This window comes from Melanostigma gelatinosum, assembly GCF_949748355.1.
Source record: "Melanostigma gelatinosum genome assembly, chromosome: 8".
NCBI lineage: Eukaryota > Metazoa > Chordata > Actinopteri > Perciformes > Zoarcidae > Melanostigma > Melanostigma gelatinosum.
In genome coordinates, this window is record NC_136641.1 from 3,424,409 (window position 1) to 3,449,512 (window position 25,104).

Genomic DNA, 25,104 nt, shown 5'->3' on the forward strand with positions numbered 1-25,104 from the left:
AGCCGAAATTAATTATAAATACACAAAAAAGCTATTTTCAGCATATTCAATCATTTTAACCCAATTAGTTTACACTTAATGACAGACTCACAGCTGACCAGCGTCCACATTCACATGACGACTGAAAACACAACGAGTTGCAGAAGCTGTCTTCGTGGCTGCAGTTCTATTATCAACAAAACCATAAGTTTATTTATTACAACAAACATAATGAAACATGCCAATTCTGAAAAGTTTACACTCAAAGTTTATCAACTAGTGATGCGTGGGTCAGTGTTTTTTTATAGCTATGCCCACAAGACCCATTATGGGAGCCAATCCACACCACACAACCCCCAAAAGTGTGTTAATCAATGACCAAACCCACAACGCATTATAGCAGCTCCATTGTCAGGACTGAGGTTTGAGACTAGGACAGCAATCGCTCCCCTCCTCTTGCAGGGTTCATTGTACAGCTCCTTTCTGCTTTTCATACACTGACGGCACACCAGGAGCAATGTGGGACCAGGGACACTTCCACATGCAGTTGGAGGATCGGGGAAACTGGGGATCGAACCGCCGACGGCCCGCTCCACCTCTGAGAGCAGCTACAGCTATACACAGGGCTCTTTCTCCACCCCACCAATGGATTGTCATGTTTTGGGTCTTCAATAGGCTTTTCAGCCAATTGTTTGTTTATTTATATACCAGCTATTATTTAGGTTATGCATCAAAAGGTCTTCACAAGTCTATCAGTTGGTCTGAAATGACATGTTCTGTAGGGTTTCTTTATTAATAATACATTGAGGATTTCTCGTTTATATATTAGATGTTAAGATGATGAAGTATGATGACTAACCTAATTATGTGTTAGTTACAAGGTTGGTCCAACTACATTCATTGTGTTCTCTTCACTTCTGAAAGAAAACGTTCAGCCTTAGTTTAGAACAGATACTGGCTATTGTTCTCCAGGAACACATTTCCGTCTGTTAACAGTTCCAGAGAAATACAGCAGCACTCTAATGGACACTTGAATACACAACTCGGACGGTCTTATTTCTTAATGGAGGCACAAAGAAACAGATAGTCTGTAGTTAATCATACCGGCAGAGACGACTGTACTGCATCGTGGCATCATTTCCAACTGAACTGCTTCCACCGTTCTCTAATAACAGAAGGATAGTCATCTCATTCACAGTGCCAGGTCTAAATGCTGAGTATAATTGGAGAAAAATACAGCCCACCTGAGCGGCGCCGACGGCATCTGCCGATCCTAACAGAGCCTTCTGCTTCTACACATTAAAACTGCCTGCCAGAGTGCAAATTAGCTGTAGGAGTGCACACACACTGGGTGTTTCAATGAAAACAAGCTGTTATGCTTATTTTCTTTTTCTGCTGATGGTATCATTAGTGAGGAGATGTACTTCATCCTAAATCCCTTAACAACTGAATCTCAAGAACAGTGATGGTACAGTACTATTGCTAATATCCCTGTTGGGCCCACACTGACTACATTTCCCTACAATAAGCACCGCTTCACGGGCCAAATGGACACTCGTTTAAGCTTTTGACCTCCCACCCCACACAGGGTAACAACAAGGAGCCTCGTGGGTATTTGGTCAGAAAAACTGTGGGAGAGCTGACATAACAAAAAACTGATGCCTTGATCACGAGACGTGCCGCTAGAAACGTGTCGAACAAGACAACACGTTGCATTACATAAGCACCACGAGAAAACACTTCTCGCAAGGAAAACAAGTAGCAAGAAACGCAATGCCAGAAACGCATTTAACTAGAAACGTGCAACTAGCAACGTGTCTGGCTAGAAACGCGTCGAACAAGAAGTGCGTCTAGCTGGAAACATTTGTAGCTACAAAAACGTGTCGCTAGAAATGCTTCCAACTACAAATGCGGAGGTAAAAGCGCGGCACGGGGCAAAAGCTGAACCATTATTTCCCCACGGTACGGCGCACCTTCTGAGGGCTCCTTTCTTGCTCCGTATGCACATTTTTTCTCGTGGTTTTTAAATGCACAAAAAGTTTAAATATTCTCAACTTTTAGTGCAAGCGCCCTGCCAATTTCACAGTTGGCCCAGGCAGCCAATCAAATCAAGCAAGAGGCGGGCTTTGCTACTTTACACCTTCCTTCCTGTTGTCAAGTGGTAGATGTGGTAGAACAGTGGTGCAACAGCAAATGCAGACATGAGGTTGACATCAGCTGAATTTAATTATGATGAACTATGATGAACACCACAGACGCACCATGCTGCTTTGCCAAGGCTGATTAGGAAGCTGATTAGGGACCAGCTGGAGTCTACATGGGGTTAGCCTAGCTTAGCATTAAGACTTTAAGCAAATGGGAACAGCTAGCCCGGCTTAAGTGTGGCGTTAGAAACAAGTGAGCTTACCAGAACTCTGTAGCCCATTCCTCAACTCCACTGTAGCCTAGAGGCTATAGGCTACATTAGCAACTACTATCGTGACACACACCCAAAACTCAGACCAAACCGTTGGCAGTCAAGTTGCATTGTGGGCAATGTAAGCCCCACGTTTTTGACAAGGAAGAAGAATGAAAAAGGCAATATCCAGTCCAACCCGAATCCAACACTGTTGTAGGAGAGCAATTACAAAACAGTGGAGTAACTTTTAAATGTCAACCTCAGTAGAAACTGAGAAGCTAAAATGCAGACCCAGTGTGTACCTTTTGCTCAGTCTCCAGGAAGCGGGCTAGGTCATCCACGTCAAGGTGTTCTTTGTGGTTGCTGTAGGCGAGCATGAGAAGGTACAGATCCCTGCGGGTCGACATCATCTTGTAGAAGGAGCAGAACTCCTCAAAGCCCAACGCCCCCTGGTTGTCATCTGTGTCTGCCTCCTACACACCAGGTACAAGAAACACTTTTAGTCCTATTGGTTTTACCCAACATTGGCAAAATGTAATTCTTTTTAAAACAACTGACATAAATACTTCCAATTCACGCTGTTTGTTTGGCTTGCCACTTAGACCCCTAGCATTGAACGTCATGAATGCAGTAATAAAGTTTGAAATTACTGCAAGTCCTTTTTAATGAACCTTTCATAAAATGTCATCACTTTCCAATATGTCATCAAATTAACTGATATCAAAACTAATTTCACATTTTCTGCACTATTTTCTGTATGTGTGTGACGTTTAATGAGAATGTATAACTGGATTTTGTTTGTCAGTTTTAAGGGGACTAAAACTGGATATTTTTGTCTCGTCCTCGTCACATAATATTAACTTCACAAACTGAATCTTTCCAAACCAGTTTCACAGTTACACACCCAAAGAATTTCAAGAGACAAAATAAATCTTAATGAACCTAAAGCCCCACTTTTGCTGTCATTTATTTGTCTTTCCTTTTTGGCTGGTGTTATAATTAACTTTTATTTTAACTTTTGGTCATGATATATTCAACAGAATCTTTCAATTGAAGATATTCTACAAGATTGCTGCTGCTAAAAAAACAATGTTTAACATTTAACTATCATTATGTTGATTCTGTAATGAGGGAGAGGAAGACCAGTTGCATTGGTTTGTGGACCAATACTCAAAATTCGCTAAAGCCACTTAACATTTATTTTTAATTTACATCTCGAAAGATTATTTGGGGGGAAATTGTCACCAGATAATTAGTACAATAACTCTGTTGGGTATAATTCTTATGTTCAAAGCTCGGTCAAGAATGTTCTCGAAATCTAACTGTCCTAAAAACAACAACATTGGAAGACAATTTCTTTTGGAGACAAATACTACTACAAGCCATTACAAAGTAGCACAACACAACATCAAATTGGAAAAAAAACCTACAACCTAATTATTTGAATTGCCGAAGGCACATTTCATTTTGTTTCCTTCTTTTTTGTGAGGTTATATTGTCATGTCATCATATTGCCGTGTTTGCTATGGGTATTATTTAGCATGTCTAAAATAAAAAATAAAATAAAATGTAGCCTGTTCCATCTCACCCTTTTCATGAAAAATGAAGGTTGTTAAAATATTATTGGGGAAATGTGTCATTATCTAACATAACACTAGTTTGATTACATTCATTATCTTTGTGTACCACTTCTCACCGTTTCCAGCTCATTTCACAATGATGGAGTTGGATTGCTCATTATAACAAGCTGGAAAATACTGAGTCAGCCTACAAACGGCTTGGACAAGCCTACCGAGAGCACTGTGGGGGGGGGTCACACCCTGACCTGTGTAATCCTTGCCCCTTCTTTTTACTTGAGCAGACTGTGACCGGCTCCATATGTCAAGCAGCACTGGAGGCAGCCACTCACTGGAGGGCGATGACGTCTGTGCTAGTCGGGTTTGGCCTCTGAGCAGCTCAGTGTTCTGCACACACTGGGCTCACAACAGTATACGAGAGAGCGATACATCAGATCTTCCACAGAGGGCGAATATGATTCTATGATTCTGCCTTTATTATTTCACCATCAGATGTCCAACTGTACAAATGATTGCAATGTGGTGTGGGAAAGCTTTCATAAAGACCTTCATATATAAATAAAGCCATCATTTTGGAGGGAAGAAAATATCTGGTGATCCATTTTCTGGATCTCATCGAACTTGTTTTGTCTCTTGACTAAAGCAAAAGAGGGAAAAATGACAAAATAATCCCTTTAAATACCTTCATTTAGTAAGTTCAAAAGTTTGCTCAGAATCATTTTAGTGTTTTTGTTGTTATAACAATTTCGGCCACAAGAATCTTAAGCACACCAATACCCGATGATTTAAAAAAAATAGATCACCAGAATTGTTTTCTCTCAGTTGCCACTCAGGGCCGCTGTACTTCTAAACCAGGTAAATTAAGCCTGAAGTGACTGAATGAATGGAAGTGGAAATACTGCGTTAGGTGAAGAAATGGATGGATGAACTAAACTGAATATAGATTGGTCACATCTGGACGACAGTGGATTCGATCATTCGTACATCTCCAGGAAGGAATCTACATGTTTATGCTTTTTTCCATTGGCCCCTCTGGTCTGCTTGCTATAGATTTGTCCACAGTGACAACTTCCGTGTCAGAGTGCAGTGGCAACTCCTATGAGGACGAGATTGCAGCAGGGTGCACACACCAAGAGTAATGGCAGAAAGAAGGAGTGCATTCCAGCACACAGAAAACACCGTCATCAGTCCCCTCCACGAACAGGGCAAGAGCGTCAGTCTTCTGAATCCGAAATCAAAACTCGCTCAGCTGACACATTGAGCCTCCCAACTGTCAGCACCGTGCTCTCGGCCCGACTCAGCCGATACACGGGAAGCCAAATGACTCAGAGACACAAGACAAACACCTCACGTCACCACACCCGCCTGTTGGTTTTGCATACATGTCACTTAGTTGTCACCAAGTTGTGTCTGTGCGACAGGCACAGATGCATACAGACAGCATTACTCCCATGGCACAAGTTATTAGACGGTACCATCAAACACTGTGTGATACAGATTCATTTTGCTGTCAAGTGAAGCGATGGAACTCTTCTTCTTCTTATTCAGGAAAACGTCTTAGCCCCGGGAGGATAGCAAAGTAGCGGAAGCACAGCTGCATAACTGAGTCTTTTTATTGGACAGAAAACATCAATCTGGCCTTATTCATGCCCATTCATTATGCATTAACCCAGCCACTTAAGTTGTTAGCAGGCTTGTGCCCTGTGTTTTTTACCTACACAGCGAATGTGGATTAAATCGTTAGTTAGAATTGCAGCTTCCTCTTCCTATAAAGCTGCCCCTCCAGTCTCCGCTGTAATTTAATCATTGAACGAATCCTCTGCTAGAGAAGCAAACTTCTTTGCTGTCATTTACAACTCCAGCTGTCACATCCAACCTGCTCCAACAACGAACCACTCTGACAACACAAGACAACAACGGTCTGGGGATTGATACTTTACTGTAACTTCCCACGAGTTATGGGGCCGAGTATTGTTTAAAAATGGCGATGCCAGTCCCATACAAGGGCTGGGTAACTGCATTGAACAAATCAACAACTGGATGTGCCAGAATTTCCTTCAATTAAACAAAGATAAAACAGAAGTAATTGTTTTTGGTACCAAGGACGAACAATTGAAAATCACCGCTCAGCTTCAATCACTGATGTTAAAAACCACAAACCAAGCCAGAAATCTAGGTGTAGTTATGGATTCAGACCTCAACCTGAACAGCCATATCAAGACAATTACAAAATCAGCCTATTATCACCTGAAGAATATATCAAGGATTAGAGGACTTATGTCCCAACAGGATTTGGAAAAACTTGTCCACGCATTTATCTTCAGCAGACTGGACTACTGTAACGGTGTGTTTACAGGTCTCTGTAAAAAATCCGTCAGAAAGCTGCAGCTGATTCAGAACGCTGCAGCTCGAGTCCTCACTAAGACCAGGAGGGTGGATCACATCACTCCAGTTCTGAGGTCTTTGCACTGGCTTCCTGTCCAACAAAGAATTGACTTTAAAATCCTGCTGTTGGTTTACAAAGCACTGAATGGTTTAGAGCCAAAATACATCTCTGATCTGCTGCTACCTTATGAACCATCCCGACCCCTCAGGTCGTCTGGGACCGGTCTACTTTCTGTTCCCAGAGTCAGAACTAAACATGGAGAAGCAGCGTTCAGTTTTTCTGCTCCACATATCTGGAACAAAGTCCCAGAAAGCTGCAGGTCTGCTGAGACCCTCAGCTCATTTAAATCAAGATTGAAGACTTTTCTGTTTGCTGCTGCCTTTAATTGAACCACATTCAATTCATATATTAATCAATTTCCTGCATTTCTGCATTTTACTCCTGCATTTTATTTCTTACACTGTTTCTTTAATTGTTTTTAAATCTCCTTTTCTTTTTCCTTATGTTTTGATGCTTTTAATGGTTTTATGTGAGGCACTTTGAATTACCTTGTTGTTGAAATGTGCTATACAAATAAACTTGCCTTGCCAATACCCCTAAATGAATACTGGTACCAATAGAATCATTCCACACCCATCATATGAATGGAAGCTGTTTGTGTGTCCCACTGTTTAGCTAGCCCCCGACACACTGTAAAGCACTCATACAGCTGTAACCACTGATAACGACGACCCCCCGTCCTACGATGGGACCGCGTTGTTGCGGAAGTTTAACGGCCACCCTCCGGTCCCACCCCCCCGGTAAACACTGTTAGCTCTGTCAGCACTGTTGCTGTTGTTAGCGCTGTTAGCTGCTAATGAGCAATGACACTGACATCGTAGTTAAAACAATCAAGAGACAAATGAACAATACTGTTCACATCATTCTGGAAGAGAACTGAACTTCTACCCAATCACCAAGGCTCTGTTGCTGAGCCACTAGATGCAGGTGCCCAAAAAGATGCAGTTTTTATTACAACTTGGGACTTTTTTCTCGGAGCTCTGTCCATCAGTTCTATCAGTGACGATATCACGGTAGTAAAACTAAAAATAAATATTAAATTAAATTGCAACGGTAGCATACAACAGATATGCTCCCGAAAAGAGTCATGGTCCCCAGAGGATTTGAAAAAAGAAAATGCTTTACAACTCAGCAGTTTAAATCCATTTCCACGCACTTTGCTTCACTATTGAACTCAGTCCTAAAACAACAACGACGTAGTCTTCCTCACTTCAGCTGTAAATTATCAAAGCAAGAAAAGGATAACTGCCACAACAGCAGCATTTAAGGTCAGTGCAAGTTATTCCCTCTGGCTGCTCATTCCTCCCTGCAGGCTGAACTACTTTCATCCTGACAGCAAACAGCTGACAGCAACAGTACCTTCTCTCATTGTTTGAACTGATGAAGTGATTTGGGTTTCATAGACTGAGATATAGTTAAGTTGTGTTCATTTACGGTTTAATCTATGGGTATGTGGGAAGATTTCTATATTCTATTCTATTCCAGTTAAAGCTATTCTGGAACAATCCTTTACCCTACTGTGCAACACAACAGCACTTGACTTGCACTAAATGTACTGGACATGTATGTGCAATGCATATAAGGGTTAGAACGTTATGGTCCTATTTTCAATTTCTTTGTTCGTTGGTGTATTTCATATAATTTGTCTTTTTTTATTCCATTTTCTTCCTTCCTTCCTCGTTTGTCTGTGATACCCTCTGGGATCAATAAAGGACTCCGTCTGTTTTGTTAAGATGCTCATCTTTTTGCAAAGTTTTTCGAATTATTTTTCTCACTCTTATGTGAAAGAAGCTAGTTACTGACTGAGCGATTCAATTCTACTATAATTGGTTTGATTCATCTCCAACAATATGATATTTGGTCTACACCTCTGACAGAAATGCTTTCGACAAAATATTACAAAACTCTGCATTTCACAGGACTAAGAAGTTATTTAACCTCATTAGTATGCAAACGTATCCAACGATGTGCTGTAAAATATGATCAGAATGTGTATGGCATGTGTACCGACTTTAAACTGGAAAAGACGTCCGGTCCACAGGACCCCCCCCCCCCACTGTGATTAGGTTAAGGCTGAAGAACTGGTCGAGAGATTGGCAACACACAAAATCGTCCTGAATGTCCACAGACACATGAGGGGCCAGATTGGTCCCTAGTGTGTTTACCCAGCATTACAGAGGACACCATCTGTGTCCCAGCAGCGCCATATGGAGGACAGTCAACATGCCGCTGGACTTAGCGACGGCTAGCTGCCCTGTTGGAGGAGGGTTAGAACACCACGATGAGCGCAGCGGCACGCTAATCCCTCTGCTGAGGAGGAGAGTTGCTGGCTGAGTCGTGCGTTTGCCAACATCTGCAGCGGTGGCAATCAGTCAGAGTGTCTTCACTGCTAACACGCTAACAACACACTGCAGTCTCAAGGGACCTGATAAGCCCATGTACTGTCTGCTGTGTGCTGCTCATTAGCTGGACAGTGTTATGAAACTTTTAAATCATTTCTTATGAATGTTCGAAGTTTTAGACAACATTGACACCTGTGAAGTCAAATGCAAAGAGGATTTCTATATACAACAAATTGTTCTTGTGTTGCTCTAGAAATCCAAACTTCCTGACACTTCCTGATACTCCATAATGACACATTTACTCTGCATGGCTTGACTCAACGAGTACTTTTCTCAATTTAGTTTTTCCACTGCAGATAGTTGGGTCATTGAGTCATAGACTGTATGTAAGAAGTGGGCGTAGTCACAGTGACGTCACCCATTGGTTGACTACAGTTTTGAAGCCTTGCGTTCAGGAATTTTGGCCGTCGCCATCTTGGTTTTATGGAACCAGAAGTGTAAAACACACTGTTGAAGGGTTAAAGTTGTAAGACGAAAACACGTACACCTCGAACTGAGGTGGTACCAAAAAAAAAAAAAGGTACCAGGTACTATCAAGCATGTCAAGTTGAGTAGAGCCGTGCCTCTCCCTTTCTCTGTGATAGTTCCACTACAGAATTATTATTTCATCACCTAAAACTGAGACCAGAACCAGACCCGTACTGTTACTTTAAGACCCAACATGATCGTACTTAACAGGTACTGCCAAATTACACACACAAACTAGATTGGACACCCTGCACCACATTTCCTCCATTACTGACCATTAACGTGCAATGGAAATGAAATGCGTCAGCTTGTCTTTCCATCTTCTAACTCAGCAGTATGTTATCTACTGACAACAAATGAAAACCATGGATGCAGAGGACTGGCAAAGTCAGAGACAACAACTTGAGTCTATATTTTACATTTTAAAGTCACTAAACAAGCTGCGTCTTTGTTAGTATACGTTGGGTTTTGGGTAGCAGAACTCAAGTGTGGGTTCAAAACTCTAAACTGCAGACTGAAGGTCTCCGATTGAACCTATTTCGTTGCTGACAAATGTTGCTAGCTGCCATTCAACCCAGCACGACCTTAGTAGCAGTGTTTCCCTAGACTCTACATCCAGACTTCAATCGATAGACTTAACAGCGTTTTGTCCTCTGAGCGGATAGATGATATACTGCAATCGGCAGCTTAAAACGTAACAACGTCTGTGGATTCTACGGTATTTAACTATTATTTTACAGAAGGTACTGGAACTGTCACCGAGTTGTGGCATTTGGTCGGTATGATTGTGAGACAATCTTTAGATTTGCTTCAAAGTGGATTTCTTCTCTCCCTGGACTACAGGATAAAGACGAAGGATAACAAGAAAATGCTTGAGTGGAGCAAGTGGCTGATTGGCTTCATAATAGTCAGGATTTTTACTTGCAGCCTTTACACCCCTGGTCCCCCACTCCCGATGCTGAGCCCTGGTTATTTCCGTACCTTGAACATCTGTTTGACCTTCTGTCGGGGCAGGTTGACATTGAGCTTGTGCAGGAGCTGCATCACCTCGCCGATGCTCAAGCTGCAGTCGCCGTTCTTATCAGCCTCGGTGAAGGTCTGCTTCAGCCATGTGATGACACGCTGGGTTAAGGAAAGGCAGCCTGAAGACATTTAGTCTGGTAGTTAGTGCGGCTGCTGCTTTTGCTGAAGAGTCTAAATCCAGGAACAGATAAACTCAGACTGTCACGCTCTAAAATGAAACTCTGCACAGATTTCAGACCCGTATAATGTCGATCACGAAACTCTACATACGACAGACATTCTTTACAGGACGTTGTAACCTTAATTCACCAGCCAGAATATCAAACCAGCTGTAGAACTGAAGGATATTGGTCTCTGGTGCGCTGCCTCTTGGCCAGGCAGTCCTCGTCGCTGATGCCCGCCATCAGATACTTGAGGCCCGTGATCCAAGTCCGCGCCTCCTCTCCGGTTTCGGACACCAGGTCTAGGGACTCCATGTGCTCTCCATAGTACAGGCTGAAGCAGCAGTTGGGGTCGAAGCAGCCCTCTGGGTAGCGCTGGAAGATCTCAGACTGCTTCCCCTCACGCACCTCCCGGACGGAGTCCACGGAGACTGTTATTGAAGAAAATCATCATATAACTTGTGAATCCAACTGTTGTTACAATCTTAATTTCCATGATTGCAGTAAACACGAGTGTTCCTCTTTATGTAAAAGTACCAGAATCATTTGAGACGTAAAACCTCATATCACAAGCAACAGTTACATAACGTGTTATTCTGGTTCTCAGCATCCTTTTTGGGAAATGATTATCAGGGCCAGACAAAAAGTAATTCATCTCTCAAGTGTACCAAAACATTTACGTACATGGAGCTGTGTTCTGTGTGTTCTGTGTGCCCAGAACAAAATAAGAACATGCCCTAATTAGGAGTCCAGATGTGTCCTGATACTTGATTCAACAGACTGGTTTGATTGGTGGAACGTAGCTAAAGGGGGTGTGAATTTTGACGATAAGAGTGATCTGTGAAAAGCAGTACATGGGAGTCGTTTCAAGATACTGAACTGGTTGATGTTGGCTTGGTCTTATTAAAACACTACCCGCTGGTTGCAACTCCAGTTTGCCGGCTCGTCTCGTCATTTTGCCATAACACTGTCGGAGAAAAACAGGACGTCAGCTAGTCAGTGGTGGAATGTGACAAAGTACTACCACTTCGGGACTTTTCAATCTGGTGGTACTTTTACTTTGCACAATGTACTATCTGCAGAGGGAAATATTGTACTTTTTACTGCACTACATTAAGCTTCCAGTTAGTAGTTACTCCTCAGACACCAAACATTTGGTGGAAAAAGAGTTAAGTTATTCGATTGTAAGAGTGCATTCGACAGTGCAGGAGCCAGTCGGACACCTCATGACTGCTTTGGCTTTTGACACTTAACGTACATCTTTGCTGCTAATACTTGTGTACTTTGACAGGGAAATCTTCAACACAGGCCTTGCAGTTGTAATGAAGTACTTTTAAACTGTGTTGCTAGTGTTAATTGAGCAAATGTCTCAATAGAGGAAGTAGACCTCCAGGCGTCGTGGGCCATCAGAAGCCGATAGAAAATAAAAACCTATTTAAAAACACACACACGCAATAGAGCCAAACTCAGTCCATTAAACCCAACATATCCTTCTGCAGTCTTTAGCATCCTATTTGGTTTTGAGAATTCCCCCGTCTGGGCGAGATAGTGAATTAATTGTTGTGAGCATAGGGATAGTTTGATGGGGCTTCATGATACGCAGGATTAAAAATAGTCAACTCAACGAGCAGAGCGAGATCGCTCTGTTTATTAAGACGCAACATTTATGAGATGGTAATGACATTTCACGGGAAGGCACGGCCTCGAGCCATTCATTACTTTCCCCCATGACGGCAGAGCGCACGGTAAGCCCTTCTGCTTCTTGTTCCTCCCGCGTGCTGTTTTGGAAATTCTGCAGAGGTTCATTCCCCAACAAACCTCCCACGTCAGGAGGAGATAACCACAACACGCATCTATCTCGGTCTCTCTCAGTCATACATGGATGACACATTGTTTACATACACGCTCATTAGTAATGCAGCCACACACAGCCTCCCTCGGGCCGTACGGTATAGAACCTGTGGGATTGTGGCAGTTGTATGTGTAAATATACGATGTCGACGATGTCCTCTACATCAGCGGTTCCCAAACTTTTTAGGCCACGCACCCCCTTCTACATCCCGACCGGGTTCACGCACCCCCAACCTCCCCCCCCCCCCCCCACACACACACACCTTAAAAAAAAGCAACAGAGCCGCATAAAAATCGGACGAATGAGAGAACAGTTTGCTCACGCGTGGCGTTTGTTTACAAGATAAAAAACACAAAAACTCTTCCTGCACCGTGCCTTCGAAAAGGTAACGGACGTAACGTTACGAAGGTAACGGACGATTGGCCAGATTGGCCACATCTGTAGGCTCGTCTACTTGCAGAGAGTAAAACTCACTCTTCTTCACGCGACCGACTAATGTAGCCAGGATGTCTTCGGACAAAGCATCGATGCGCGCGACAGTGTTGTTGGACACCGGGATCACGTCCAACTTTTTCACTTCTCTCTCTCCAATCATACATTCCACCATCTCTTTAACATTTTTCCCTCTCCACCACCGCCTCTCCTTCTCCCTATTACGCGGTCAGAATACTACCACAACACGCCGCCTGTCTCCGGCAGAAATGCGCTCATCCACGCACGGGAACAACACCGAGTTGTAATATATACCTCCATAACACCCCGCCACTCTCGGCTCATACCTACCTCCCCAGCAACGAGGCACATCACCCGGTCACAATACCTCCAGAATGTCCCCCGGGTGAAATCCGGGACTTGGTTTTATGGTTCCGAGTGGCCGGCGCTCACTCGTTGGCGCCGGGACGCGAGGTCTCCAGCTGTCCCCGCCGTGAGGCACCCGATCGTCAGGTCTTCAGCCCTCGGAACAGGCCGCGGGTCAACAACTCGTGGGTGGCGGGGTAGAGGCGAGGCAGATCACAGAAAAATAATAAAGACTAGAGTATGGCAAAGATATGTTGATGAGAAACGTATTTGTACGTCAAACACAAACGTAATCAGGGAGAAAATACGTTCGTGGTAAAACGTAATTGAGAATGCATTTTAGTTTTGGGGGAACGTAATTTTTAGGAGACAGGACTGCACCGCCATTACATTTTTCCTCTCGCGCACCCCCTAGAGGCAGCTCGCGCACCCCCAGGGGTGCGAGCACCACACTTTGGGAATCCCTGCTCTACATGATACTGGACATGCAGCTGCTGAGCTGTGCGCGCTCCCATGTGGCTGTCAGTGTTGTCCTCACACCCTGCAGCTGGAGACGGGCCTGTGCACATGCTCCTCCTCACTGCAGAACTTTGGCAGCAGGTATCTGGTAGATAAAGACCCACTACTACTACTGCCTTATAATGTGATGAGCTGCTAGCTGTAGGATGAGGACGTCAGGTGGTCAGTCTTCAGAGACTCAAGACTTAAGTACAATTACTCAAATACAACTTAAGAGCACATTTTAAGTATTTCCATGTCCTGCTACTTCATGATACTGATTTGACAGATTTAATCTGTGCTTAATTTATAATTCCAAAAGCCTCGGATTCTGGTAGAGAAACATTGAATGAGCCATACTGGGAACTGCTGCCGAAAATGCAGTTATTTTAGAAATGTTACATTAACACTAGGGGTGTAACAATACACGTATTCATATTGAACCGCTCAGTACGAGGCTTTCGGTTCGGTACGCATTACAAATGTTTGAATAATACTTGTGCATTTGGAAAATTAAATTGTGGGAAATATAATGTTCTCTCGGTGGATCTCCGGCCTCCTCCAAAGATCAGAGTGACCTTTCACAGAAGCACAACAGCAGCCCACGTGTTCAAGACAGAACAGGAGTTGCTGCAGCTTCCCGTCCACAAATGAATCCATCATTGTTCAAAGTAAAAAAAGAACGTACTTTATGGCGGCTTTTCTGCTTTTTTGCTGTATTGAACGGTGCCGTACCGAACCACCACTGTATTGTTCCGAACAGAGCATGTTGTGAACCGTTACAGCCCTAATTAACACCAGCATTGATCGTAATGTAAATGTTCACTGGCACAGTGTCATGTTATTTCATTCATGTGGCTTCACGTGACGGGTCTGATCAGACAGAGTGGAAAACACAAAACTGACTTTTTGTTGGCCAGTCAAACAAAGTGCTTCTTGCCGTTTGCTGGGTCTTTCTTATTATTCTCGCTAGGCAACCACCAAAGGACTGCTCACGTTAACTTAACACAAACCGTGAGCCGTGCGCTAATACATTTGGTGAGAAATGTCAACATTAACGCCAGCATTGATGAGTTTCAACGCAGTACAGTCATATCAATGAGTTCACTGCTAAAGTTTCCATGAAAGGACTAAGAGAGGGATATCTGATTCAGCATGTTTCCAGTCACAACAGTAAGCTAGGGAGGGACATGCTTTCATATCTGGAAGTTTTACTAAAATTCTTTCACATCAAAAACACACCCATGTTCTTTCAGACCAAAGCTGGTGAGGTGGATTCTGACTTGAAACCCTAAATCTAAGTACTTGTTAAAATGGCTTCTGACTAAATTTAAAAACAGCTGAGCAAACAAACACAAACCAACACTAACTGTGTTTGTACGGGCTTTGTAGCTGGCTGGATTTCATGCTCAAACTGTACATTTTGGGTGTGTTGGTTTCTGTCGTTGCCAGATACACAGGACAGCCGTCAGTGTGAGAGCAGACCTGAAGCCTGCAGTGCTTCCTGTCTGTCAGTCTGTCCCAGTGGGCGCTCAGTGAGAAGCCTCACAGAGAGCTGCCAGACAACAGTCTTCTTCTTCAGTGACGGAGACCTGCAAGGATGCAGGGGGCACGCACGCGCACGCACACACACACACACACACACACACACACACACACACACACACACACACACACACACACACACACACACACACACACACACACACACACACTGTCCGTCTGGGTGGGACTAAACGCTAGGAACATGCATTAGTCTACTCAACAGAAGGCTCGACTCTGTCACCATCTATTTACAGGTGCAGAGCAAAGAGAAGACGGCGCATCACTCCTACTTCAATGTCAGATTAGCCGATGTGTGTGGAAGCTGGATTAAGATAAATGCTCTGTGAGGAGTGCCCCCGCTCCGCTGTGATAAAGCAGCTTAAACAGGAGTGCCTTCACACACAAAAAAACAACGGCGTTTCTCAGACGCAATCAGCTGAGGAAAGTCTAGATTGCACCATTTGTGTTCATGTTTTACTCATCCAACCGTAAAAGGTTTACGATTTAGGATCAATTCTGTGACTTGGTTTTCAGCATCTTTCCAGAAAGGCCCCCCTCCCCTGTCATTTTCATTTAAGCTGCAAGTGTGTAAGACTTCAATCTGCCCTGTTTGGGCAGATTGAAGCTGATGAATAATTAAGTCGACTTAAGAAGCTTATTAAATCCAGGGCTACAGAGGAGGGAGAGCAACAGGAAACTGAGCCCTTAAGTCCCCATGAGACCCCCAGAGCTGCCTCCCTTTATTCTAAAACACTGTGGGAAACTCTTTGGTTCTGCTCATTGCACATACAGCGTGCAAGGAGAAATAAATGTCCAGCTCTAAAGAACAGAAAGGGGAATGTTTAGGAGAAAGAACTGAAAGAGGCAGCCTCATAAGACTTGTCCCGGGTCACCAATATGTAGACTCGGTGAAGGCGTTTTTCCTGTGGTGGATAAATGATGGAAATATTTACCTGGAACATGCTCAAACTATAGTACCAGTAGACTCAAAGGCAGCAGATGGACTCAGTGGCATCAGTTCAACAGCATTAGAACGTATGCACTGTTTACTAATAGCATCACCAGAAGCTACTGGCCACATCAGACAGAGAGGAAACAACCTGAGCGAGGGCATGTTTTCTTCCATTGATGAGTCACCATTTCCTGTGAATAAAGGCAGATTCTGGTGCACTAAAACGCTCAGAGATAAGTGTGTACACGTGTGTTTACACTGAGACACATCAACCTCTCGCTAAAAGTTGCTCAAACTTTATCATGCAATCGCACAGTTGATCGGCTTAAATGATGAGTTCAGGTGATCAAACTGCTCGTTTGTCAAAAGAATACTCGCAAAAACAGAATTCAATAGCAAAAATACCTTCTTTTTTTTAAACTTTTTTAAGCTAAAATATGCCAAGATTGTCATAAGAACGTTTCTATTTCATCCTTACTGACCGCCAGAGGCAGTGCTTAACACTGGATGTATCCCGTCTCGCGCATGCGCAGGTCGAATATTTATATCAACAAAGTCACGTGTGACCTCGGATGACCACCGTCATCTATAAGTTCCGGTGTCATCCTGAGCTCAGTCCTTTTTTTCTTCTCGCGTCGCAGGTTAGCTACCATGGTAGCTTAAACAAGGATGTGTCTACGATCAAGACATATTAGAGCTCGTCGCTGTAGCCTTGTGACTACCGGTCGGAGTTGCGGTTCTCTCGCCCTCCAAAGGCTGCGACGAGCTGTCCCTCTTCGGAGGGAACGGTGTGTTCGCCGTTCGGACATCGAGCCCCGGACTGGTGGACGCCCCTATCATCGGTCGTCACCAGTCTGATAAGGGTCAGCTAAGTCGTGATGACAGCAATCGGTAAGATCGATTAACATTGTTTTCTATAACAGTTGTTTGTTCCACGGTTGGCAGAGCGCTTCCGCTCTAGTAATCGAGTGGCGCGCTAACGAGAGCGTAGAATTACGCTGTCGGCCTGCCCTTCACAGTGTTACGGCTATCACAGTTAGCAGAGTGTTCCTGCTCAGGCAAACTTTGTGAGACACTAGTCCGCATTGGCGTTGTGTACATGGAGATTTAATCTTTACATCTGACGTAATTCGCAGTTAGCAGTGTCTTCACTCAGGCTAACTTGGATGCTAGCTGGGACTGCGTCCATCAACTTTGTAAACCTTACGGCTGTCACAGTTAACAGAGCGTCCTCGCTCAGGTTAACTCAGTGGAAAACTAGCTAAACAAAGCTGATACTGGGGCTGTAGCCATCAACTTTGTATCCTTACAGCTGTCACAGTTAACAGAGCGTCCTCGCTCAGGTTAACTCAGTGGGAAACTAGCTAAACAAAAGCTGATACTGGGACTGCGTCCATCAACTTTGTATCCTTACGGCTGTCACAGTTAACAGAGCTGTCACAGTTAACAGAGCGTCCTCGCTCAGGTTAACTCAGTGGGAAACTAGCTAAACAGAGCTGATACTGGGACTGCGTCCATCAACTTTGTATCCTTACGGCTGTCACAGTTAACAGAGCTGTCACAGTTAACAGAGCGTCCTCGCTCAGGTTAACTCAGTGGGAAACTAGCTAAACAGAGCTGATACTGGGACTGCGTCCATCAACTTTGTATCCTTACGGCTGTCACAGTTAACAGAGCGTCCTCGCTCAGGTTAACTCAGTGGAAAACTAGCTAAACAAAGCTGATACTGGGGCTGTAGCCATCAACTTTGTATCCTTACAGCTGTCACAGTTAACAGAGCGTCCTCGCTCGGGTTAACTCAGTGGGAAACTAGCTAAACAAAAGCTGATACTGGGACTGCGTCCAGCAACTTTGTATCCTTATGGCTGTCACAGTTAACAGAGCGTCCTCGCTCAGGTTAACTCAGTGGGAAACTGGATAAACAAAGCTGGTACTGGGGCTGTGGCCATCAACTTTGTAGCATTACAACGATCACAGTTAGAGGAATGTGCTCGCTCAGGCTAACTCGGTGAATGCTAGTTATACTAAATCAACATTGAGGTTGTGCCCATTGATGGTTTTGACGCATTACGGCTGTCGAGTTCGCTCCGGCTAACTAGACTAAGCTAATACTCGGTGTGTCCATTGATTGTTGTAAACATTATGGACATATCGGTAGCGGATATCAGTTAGCAGAGTGCCCTCGCTCAGGCTAACTGGTAGCACACCAAGAGTTACAGCACCTGTCCAAGTGGAGAGTGTCCTCGCACTGTAAGGACTGTGGGTTTTTTTGTCCGTTTTCACAGTAGCAGAGTGCTCTCGCTCAAGCTAACTGGTGGGACACCAATATCTGCAGCAGCTGTCTTAGTGAAGAGTGTCCTCGCTCCCCTCTCACTGTAAGGACTGTGTTATTTTTGTCCGTTTTTCACAGTAGCAGAGTGCTCTCGCTCAAGCTAACTGGTGGGACACCAATATCGGCAGCAACTAGTTTAGTGAAGAGTGTCCTCGCCCCTCTCACTATAAGGACTTTGCCTGACCTGTTTCCACAGTGGCAGAGTGCTCTCGCTCAAGCTAACTGGTGGGACACCAATATCGGCAGCAACTATCTTAGTGAAGAGTGTCCTCGCTCCCCTCTCACTGTACGGACTGTGGTCTGTTTTGTCCGTTTTTTACGGTAACAGAGTGCTCTCGCTCAAGCTAACTGGGGGGACACTAATATCTGCAGCAACTATCTTAGTGAAGAGAGTGGGCTTAGAGAGTGTCCTCGCCCCTCTCACTATAAGGACTTTGCCTGACCTGTTTCCGCAGTTGCAGAGTGCTCTCGCTCAGGCTAACTGGTGGGTCACCAATAGCCGCAGCGGCTGGCTAAGGGAAGAGTGTCCGAAGGATCACTCGCCACTGACTGCCCCCTGCCTGTTCTCTCAACATTCAGCAGAGCGCTCCCGCTCGGACTGATTGGGAATTCCGCATAAACTAGTGGGACAAGGGTTCCACCAGAATCGCGGCCATGTTCAACTCTCCCGGCTGTAGGACCTGTATAGCTCCTCTTCAGCCGGAGGACGGCCCTGACCTCTTGCCCTAGCAGGGAGAACCCAGGCAGGACCTGCGGCATCACGCCTTGAGCAGTAAGGTCTGCTAGGCTGGCCGAAGTGGAACACCTGATGCGGGAGGTCTACCTCCCCCTGTCAGGGCAGCTGAATCCAGACCAACCTACCCTGGTCATTGGTATGGCGCTTGCACGCCGGGCATACACAGCAGCTGGAACATCCACCTGTGAGTGCCTTCTTCAGGCACCTTCCCGCCCTCACCACCTTTTCTGTTCCTCCCTCCGAGGAATATCTGAGGGAGTTGCGTGCATGGTGGAGACACCAGGGCTCTCTCCCGCCTTACATCAGACCATGCAGGAGGTGGCAAATCTGGCCTTGCACGTATGCCAGCCAGTTAGACGACTATGGCGTCCATCAGTTTCCCCTGAGGAGATTCTGAGGCCCGATGCCAGGTGCCCTCGACCCAATGTCAGGCCAAAGATGACCCGCTATCCAGGGCTTAGGACACAGCAGCGCTGTGCACCGTATCGACAACTCCCTCTCCCACCTCAGGCTTTCCCTCGCAGATTCTCTGCAGCGGGCTACTTCGACGCTTCTGCTCAGTGATGCTTCATTGCAGGCGTTTGCGCTCATATCGAGGGAACGTGGCTGGTTCAGACTCGTCGCCAGGTTTGGCTGGCGCAGTCACCCCTATCTGAGACATGTAGGAGGACCCTCCATACTGTCCCAGTGGAGCCTGGTGAGCTGTTCGAGTCAGCTGCTGTACAGGCGCTTCAGCGGACTGTTAGAGCTAGCCAGACCTGGCAGCAGTTCTCTGGTCTTTGCAGGGACATGCCTGCACCCCCAGACCTAGGGGTCCCATTTTTGGCCCACAAGGCCGTTTCTCAGCCTTCAGCTTACCCTAGTAGCGCAACAGGCCTCGGCGTCCTGCTGAGAGGCCGGACCGCTACCTATACAACCCTACTCACGTCCCCGTCCCCCCCGGCAGGGGTGCCAGGAGATGTCTCCAGGCCGGCTGTCGGGGTTCTTTCTCCCATCAGCGGATTTCCAAGGGAGAGTGGTTCACGTCTATCGACGCCTGTTCCCATGGTGCATCACCACAACTTTCAGTCCTGGGTGCTTCCATTCGGACTCTCCCATCTCCCCATGGGTGTCCACAGTGTGTTACTGCTGTCCTTTCCCCCTGCAATCGCAGGGCGTGAACATACTGCCGTACTTAGACTGGCTGACCTAGGCGCCGTCCCGGCTTCAGGCGCCACAGGACACTGCTCGCCTTCTCTCACGTGGCCCGGTGGGCCTCAAGGTGAACATGGAGAGGAGCTACCTGAGCCCTTCTCAGAGCATAACCTTCATTAGTGTGGCCCTATGAGGGCCTGTCTATCGCCCCAGTGCGGATGGCTGAACAGCCTTCACTTGGATGCCAAGTGGCACAGATACAGGGCAATAATATTATCGAAACAGTGTCTATTCATCTATTCACTATCCCCATGGAGGGAGTGCATATCTGGCGAACAGTGTCCCAGGAACCGAGCCCCAGGGGCTCGGTTCCATTCCACCAGGAGATTGTCACAACAGTTACCTGCCTCTCAAGGCGGGTGCAGGGTGCCAGAACGGGACAGCCTGGGGGCAGTTGTCTGCTGAAAGACCGCAGGTCCAGGTTCTAGAGCTAGCGCTCGAGCACTTCCTTCCATGTTTGAAGGGAAAGCATGTGCTTGTCCGGTGGACAGCACCTCTGCTGTGATTTCCCATGAACTATCGATGGGGCACCAGATCTGCAGAAGTTGCTACGGGGATCACCGTGGCCTTCTGACTTGGGAGGCCCCTCGCCTGACCAGCCTGTGGGCAATGTACCCACCAGGAGAATGGTACAAGGTTGTGGTTTTCCTGTTCCGTTACAAGCCTCCACCGGGAGAGTGGCGGCTGCATCCAGACGTGTCGACCCACTGCCCCCACTGGGTCTCCCTGACGGAGGGGACCAGCCCTCTGGGTCAAGATGCCCTGGCTCACACGTGGCCAGAGGATCTTCTTTGTGCCTTTCCACCAGTCCCTCCGCTTTTGCTATAAGCTTGTCAGAGTTCTTCCCCGACAGGAGGGATCTCCTGTCGCGACTAGAGGGTCGGATTTGGCATTCCAATCCCTGCCGCCTTCAATTAGGGGTCACGGGAGGGCCCGACCGGAGGCTGAGTGGCTGCATAGAACCAGTCTGACGGACTATTCTGAATGCCAGTGCGCGGTCTACCTGCCTGCAGTACAAGAAACAGGTGGAAGCTGTTCTCCGACTAGTGTGCGGCTCAGAACAAGGTCCCAGTACAGCGCCCCGTGCCTGCGGTACTGAGTTTCTACAGTCTCTCCTGGATAAGGGCCGGTCTCCCCTGCATGGGACCTACCCTTGGTACTGGACAGCTTATGCTTGTCCTTTTGAACCCCTGGCACAGGCGGAGCCTAGATGGCTATCAGCAAGTCGGTTTTCTCCTTGCTGTCAATTCAGCTCAATGTGGGGGCGAGCTGCATGCCCTATCAGTGGAAGAATCATGTCTGAGGTGGAACTCAGATGGCTTGGGTGTCACTTTCTGGCCTAAGGCAGTGTTTCTCCCAAGGGGGTGGATACGTTCACATATAAACCGGCCTATCCAGCTGGCAAAGTTGACCCCCCCCTCCCCCATCGGGAGAGGAGAGGTCAAGGCTGCTGTGCCCAGTGTGGGCCCTCAGAGCTTATATGGAAGCCACCGCCTGCATAGTCAGTTATGGTGAGCCTAAGAAGGGCTGTGCTCCTTTTTAAGAAAAAAAAGGAGAAACGGCACCTGTCCCACTGGATAGTGGAGGCCATTGCCGATACATACAAGGCGAGCGGCTGCGCTCGGCCATCCGGGGTGAAGGGTCACTACCAAGAGTGTCTCCACACCGAGGGCAAGCCTGAGTGGTGTGCCTGTGGGGGATACATGTGCGGCGGCCTCAGGGGCATCACCGAGCACATTCACCAAACACTACAGAGTTAACGTTGCCGACCCTCACCCACTGGGGAGGGTTCTTGGCCAATTTTTTCTGCCGGAGCTATAAGGGGTAGTTACTGTGCTTCCTCGTGACTCTTTTGGTATAAGTCATCCAGTGTTAAGCACTGCCTCTGGCGGTCAGTAAGGATGAAATAGAACGAAAGTTACGAACGTAACTACGGTTCTATGAATCCTGGATGACCGCCAGAGTTCTTGGTCACTCGGAATCCCGTGAACTCGCGAGAAGATTCCATAGGACTGAGCTCAGGATGACACCGGAACTTATAGATGACGGTGGTCATCCGAGGTCACACGTGACTTTGTTGATATAAATATTCGACCTGCGCATGCGCGAGACGGGATACATCCAGTGTTAAGCACTGCCTCTGGCGGTCATCCAGGATTCATAGAACCGTAGTTACGTTCGTAACTTTCGTTTTATTGGGAGGGGGGGGGGGTTGGTAAACATTAGATTCATTGAATGAAAACTTGTTGAGTCATTAAATGTCAGACATTAGTCTGGTATGTGTTTAAGACTAATTGAACTGTTGAAGGCCGGCTAGGTTCAGCATCTTAGAAAGAAGACTCAGAGGATGCTCATGGGACGCCCGGCAACACCGAAGGAGCCCTTTGCCCGTCACATGGGAGATGACACAACGGCGTTCCATAGGTTTGAACCATGAATACAATGATCCACAGGATTGAAGAGACATTTGATAAGCTGTTCCCTGGTGACTGGAAGAACAAAGAAGAAGACACTCACTCTTGGCCTTTTCGTTCTTGCGCGAGGGCCTCCAGCAGATCCACGACTTGTGTTTGTCCAGGAAGAACCGCCGCCCCAGTCTCTTGGAGCCGCCACGGAGCTTCACCATCTGGGTCCCCATCTGCATGGAGCTCATACATTTCTCCACTGGAGGCGAGAGAACAAGCCAGACAGAAGGAGAAGAAAAAGAAAAGAAGGGTTGCAAAGTTGTCAAAAGGGAAAACCGCTGGTGTGTGCAGTGCAACTGAAAAGAATAAATAAATAAAATAAGAGCGTGACTGACAAGATGTGCATACGCGACATGTTCATTCACGGGATCGAGCGTCTGGGCGTCGATGCAATTTTCCACAAAATTCCATCTGGGCTCTCGTTCTGACCACGGTTATTTACTGATACACTCGCATGAACACACGGCAATGCAAAGCAAACGCTTTGGATATGCCTGTCACCGCTGACAGGGGTTCTGCTGGTCCCGTGGGAGGAGGAGAAAGGGAGAGAAGATGGCGACAGCGAGAGGCAATTTCTCCACCAACAGCCCTTTAACAAGATCTCTACGTCACACTGTGGACTATGACATAACAAGTTCGGCGGAAATCAATAAAACCAGGCGCTCTTTTTAGATGTGAGGATCTCTATAGCGGCCTACATTTTATTGAAATGATTCTATACCTTCCTGCACAGGAAGCTAATGGTGAGGACAGACATGCCCCTGGCCAGCGGTTACACCCCAAGTGGCCCTAATATCAATCATCAAGTGTCACATCCTCTCAAACTATTTCCACGCAACATGCAGGAAATCAGGCCAACTCAGCACACACATGACTGTCAACACGTCTGCTGCTGAGCACAAGTTTCTCAGCAGCTCAATAGTTCAACTCGAGAGAAACGATTTACAGATAAGTTTCAATTGAAGCTGGAATTTAACAACAGAGCAAGGACTTTTTGTCTGTGTGTGTCCTTTGAATTGCACAACAGCCTTACATCCGATCTACCTAACATTTGGTGGGTGTATTGCTGGGAAGTAGAGGACGTGCAGTGTCAAAGTTGGTACAGCGGTGTGGGGGGGGGGGGGGCTTTACAGACGACTGCAGTTCACTTTTGCTGGATGCTGGATACACTAAGGCGCCGATCGTCTCGGTTTGAACGAAACCTAACTGAACTCTTCACAACTTCCCTGGGGTCATGACCGACAACGTACCGAAAAATAATGCTTTGAATTATGTATTAGTGTACATGATCTTAGCCCTGGTTTTACACGCGCTGACAGCTTTAGACAGCCCCAGATAAGAGGCTAACTTGTTGCTCACTCCATTGAGCAGATGACAGATTCATATCATCTCGTGATGGAAATCTAATCGGGAAAAATAATTGTGATGAGTGAAGGACTTGAAATATTCTTAGCTGCAGATAAGATTACATAATTAACTCCTGAAAACGCTGAGATTGAACCTGCTAAAGCAAGACAGTGTGCCGAGTATGACGGGACTATGTTGTGCTGAAGGACTGAGGGCAGTGGGAATGTACGCTCTGCTGAATCTATCCAGACAACAGGGCGAGATGGAGCATGTTTTGAGCTTGCACTGTAGGGAGCAGGTGAAGTTGTTAGCCTTCATTCCACTACCCTACATTCAGAGTCAAACGTATCAACACTACATGAATGCACATTTAACCCTCTGAACACTGAAAGGCATGTTTTCTTTAAACAACTAAAACTACACTGTTTGTCACAGCCAGGAGCTGTGAAAGCAGTCATTATCGTCAGATTTTCATCTGTAATGATCCTTCTAAAAAGCAACCAAAACTAAGCCTAAAATGTTGATATTTCATCAAAAGCATTTCGTTCTCCATGTCTCATTTAGAATCTCGCCCCGAACAAACCATTTGCTTTCACCAGATCTTGTAAAAAACATTAAATTCTGCTCTGAAGCCATGATTGATTCACCGGTGACCAACAGTCACGTGACTAAAAACACAGAGAGCAGAGCAGACAGGAGAGGCTGTAAAAATGTTCAATAAATATATAACATAGAGCCTCCAATTCTTCTTTCAACATTGCTGACATTTGTGGGCAGGTGGGGAAATGGTGAATATATAGATTCCAGTGTTTTCCAATAAATTATCAAAGAAATTGAACTAGCTATATATTGTTTCTTCTTGAGGATTTATGGCATTGTAACTGTGTTATTCTGCACAAAAGACAATGTTTGAGTTCCCTCTACTTCTAGC

The 25,104-nt window shown here is 46.0% G+C and overlaps 1 protein-coding gene across 1 annotated transcript in view; it reads right to left on the bottom strand.

Annotated features, from left to right (window-relative positions):
* plch2a (phospholipase C, eta 2a) overlaps nt 1-25,104 on the bottom strand; it is a gene marked incomplete at its 5' end in the record, with an annotated part of 67,623 nt that overhangs the window by 37,638 nt on the left and 4,881 nt on the right. The window contains 4 exons of the mRNA XM_079272878.1: nt 2,680-2,850; nt 10,252-10,380; nt 10,641-10,885; nt 22,879-23,025. Of these exons, the coding sequence (XP_079129004.1) occupies nt 2,680-2,850; nt 10,252-10,380; nt 10,641-10,885; nt 22,879-23,025 (692 nt within the window). The remainder of the gene's footprint in view (nt 1-2,679; nt 2,851-10,251; nt 10,381-10,640; nt 10,886-22,878; nt 23,026-25,104) is intronic.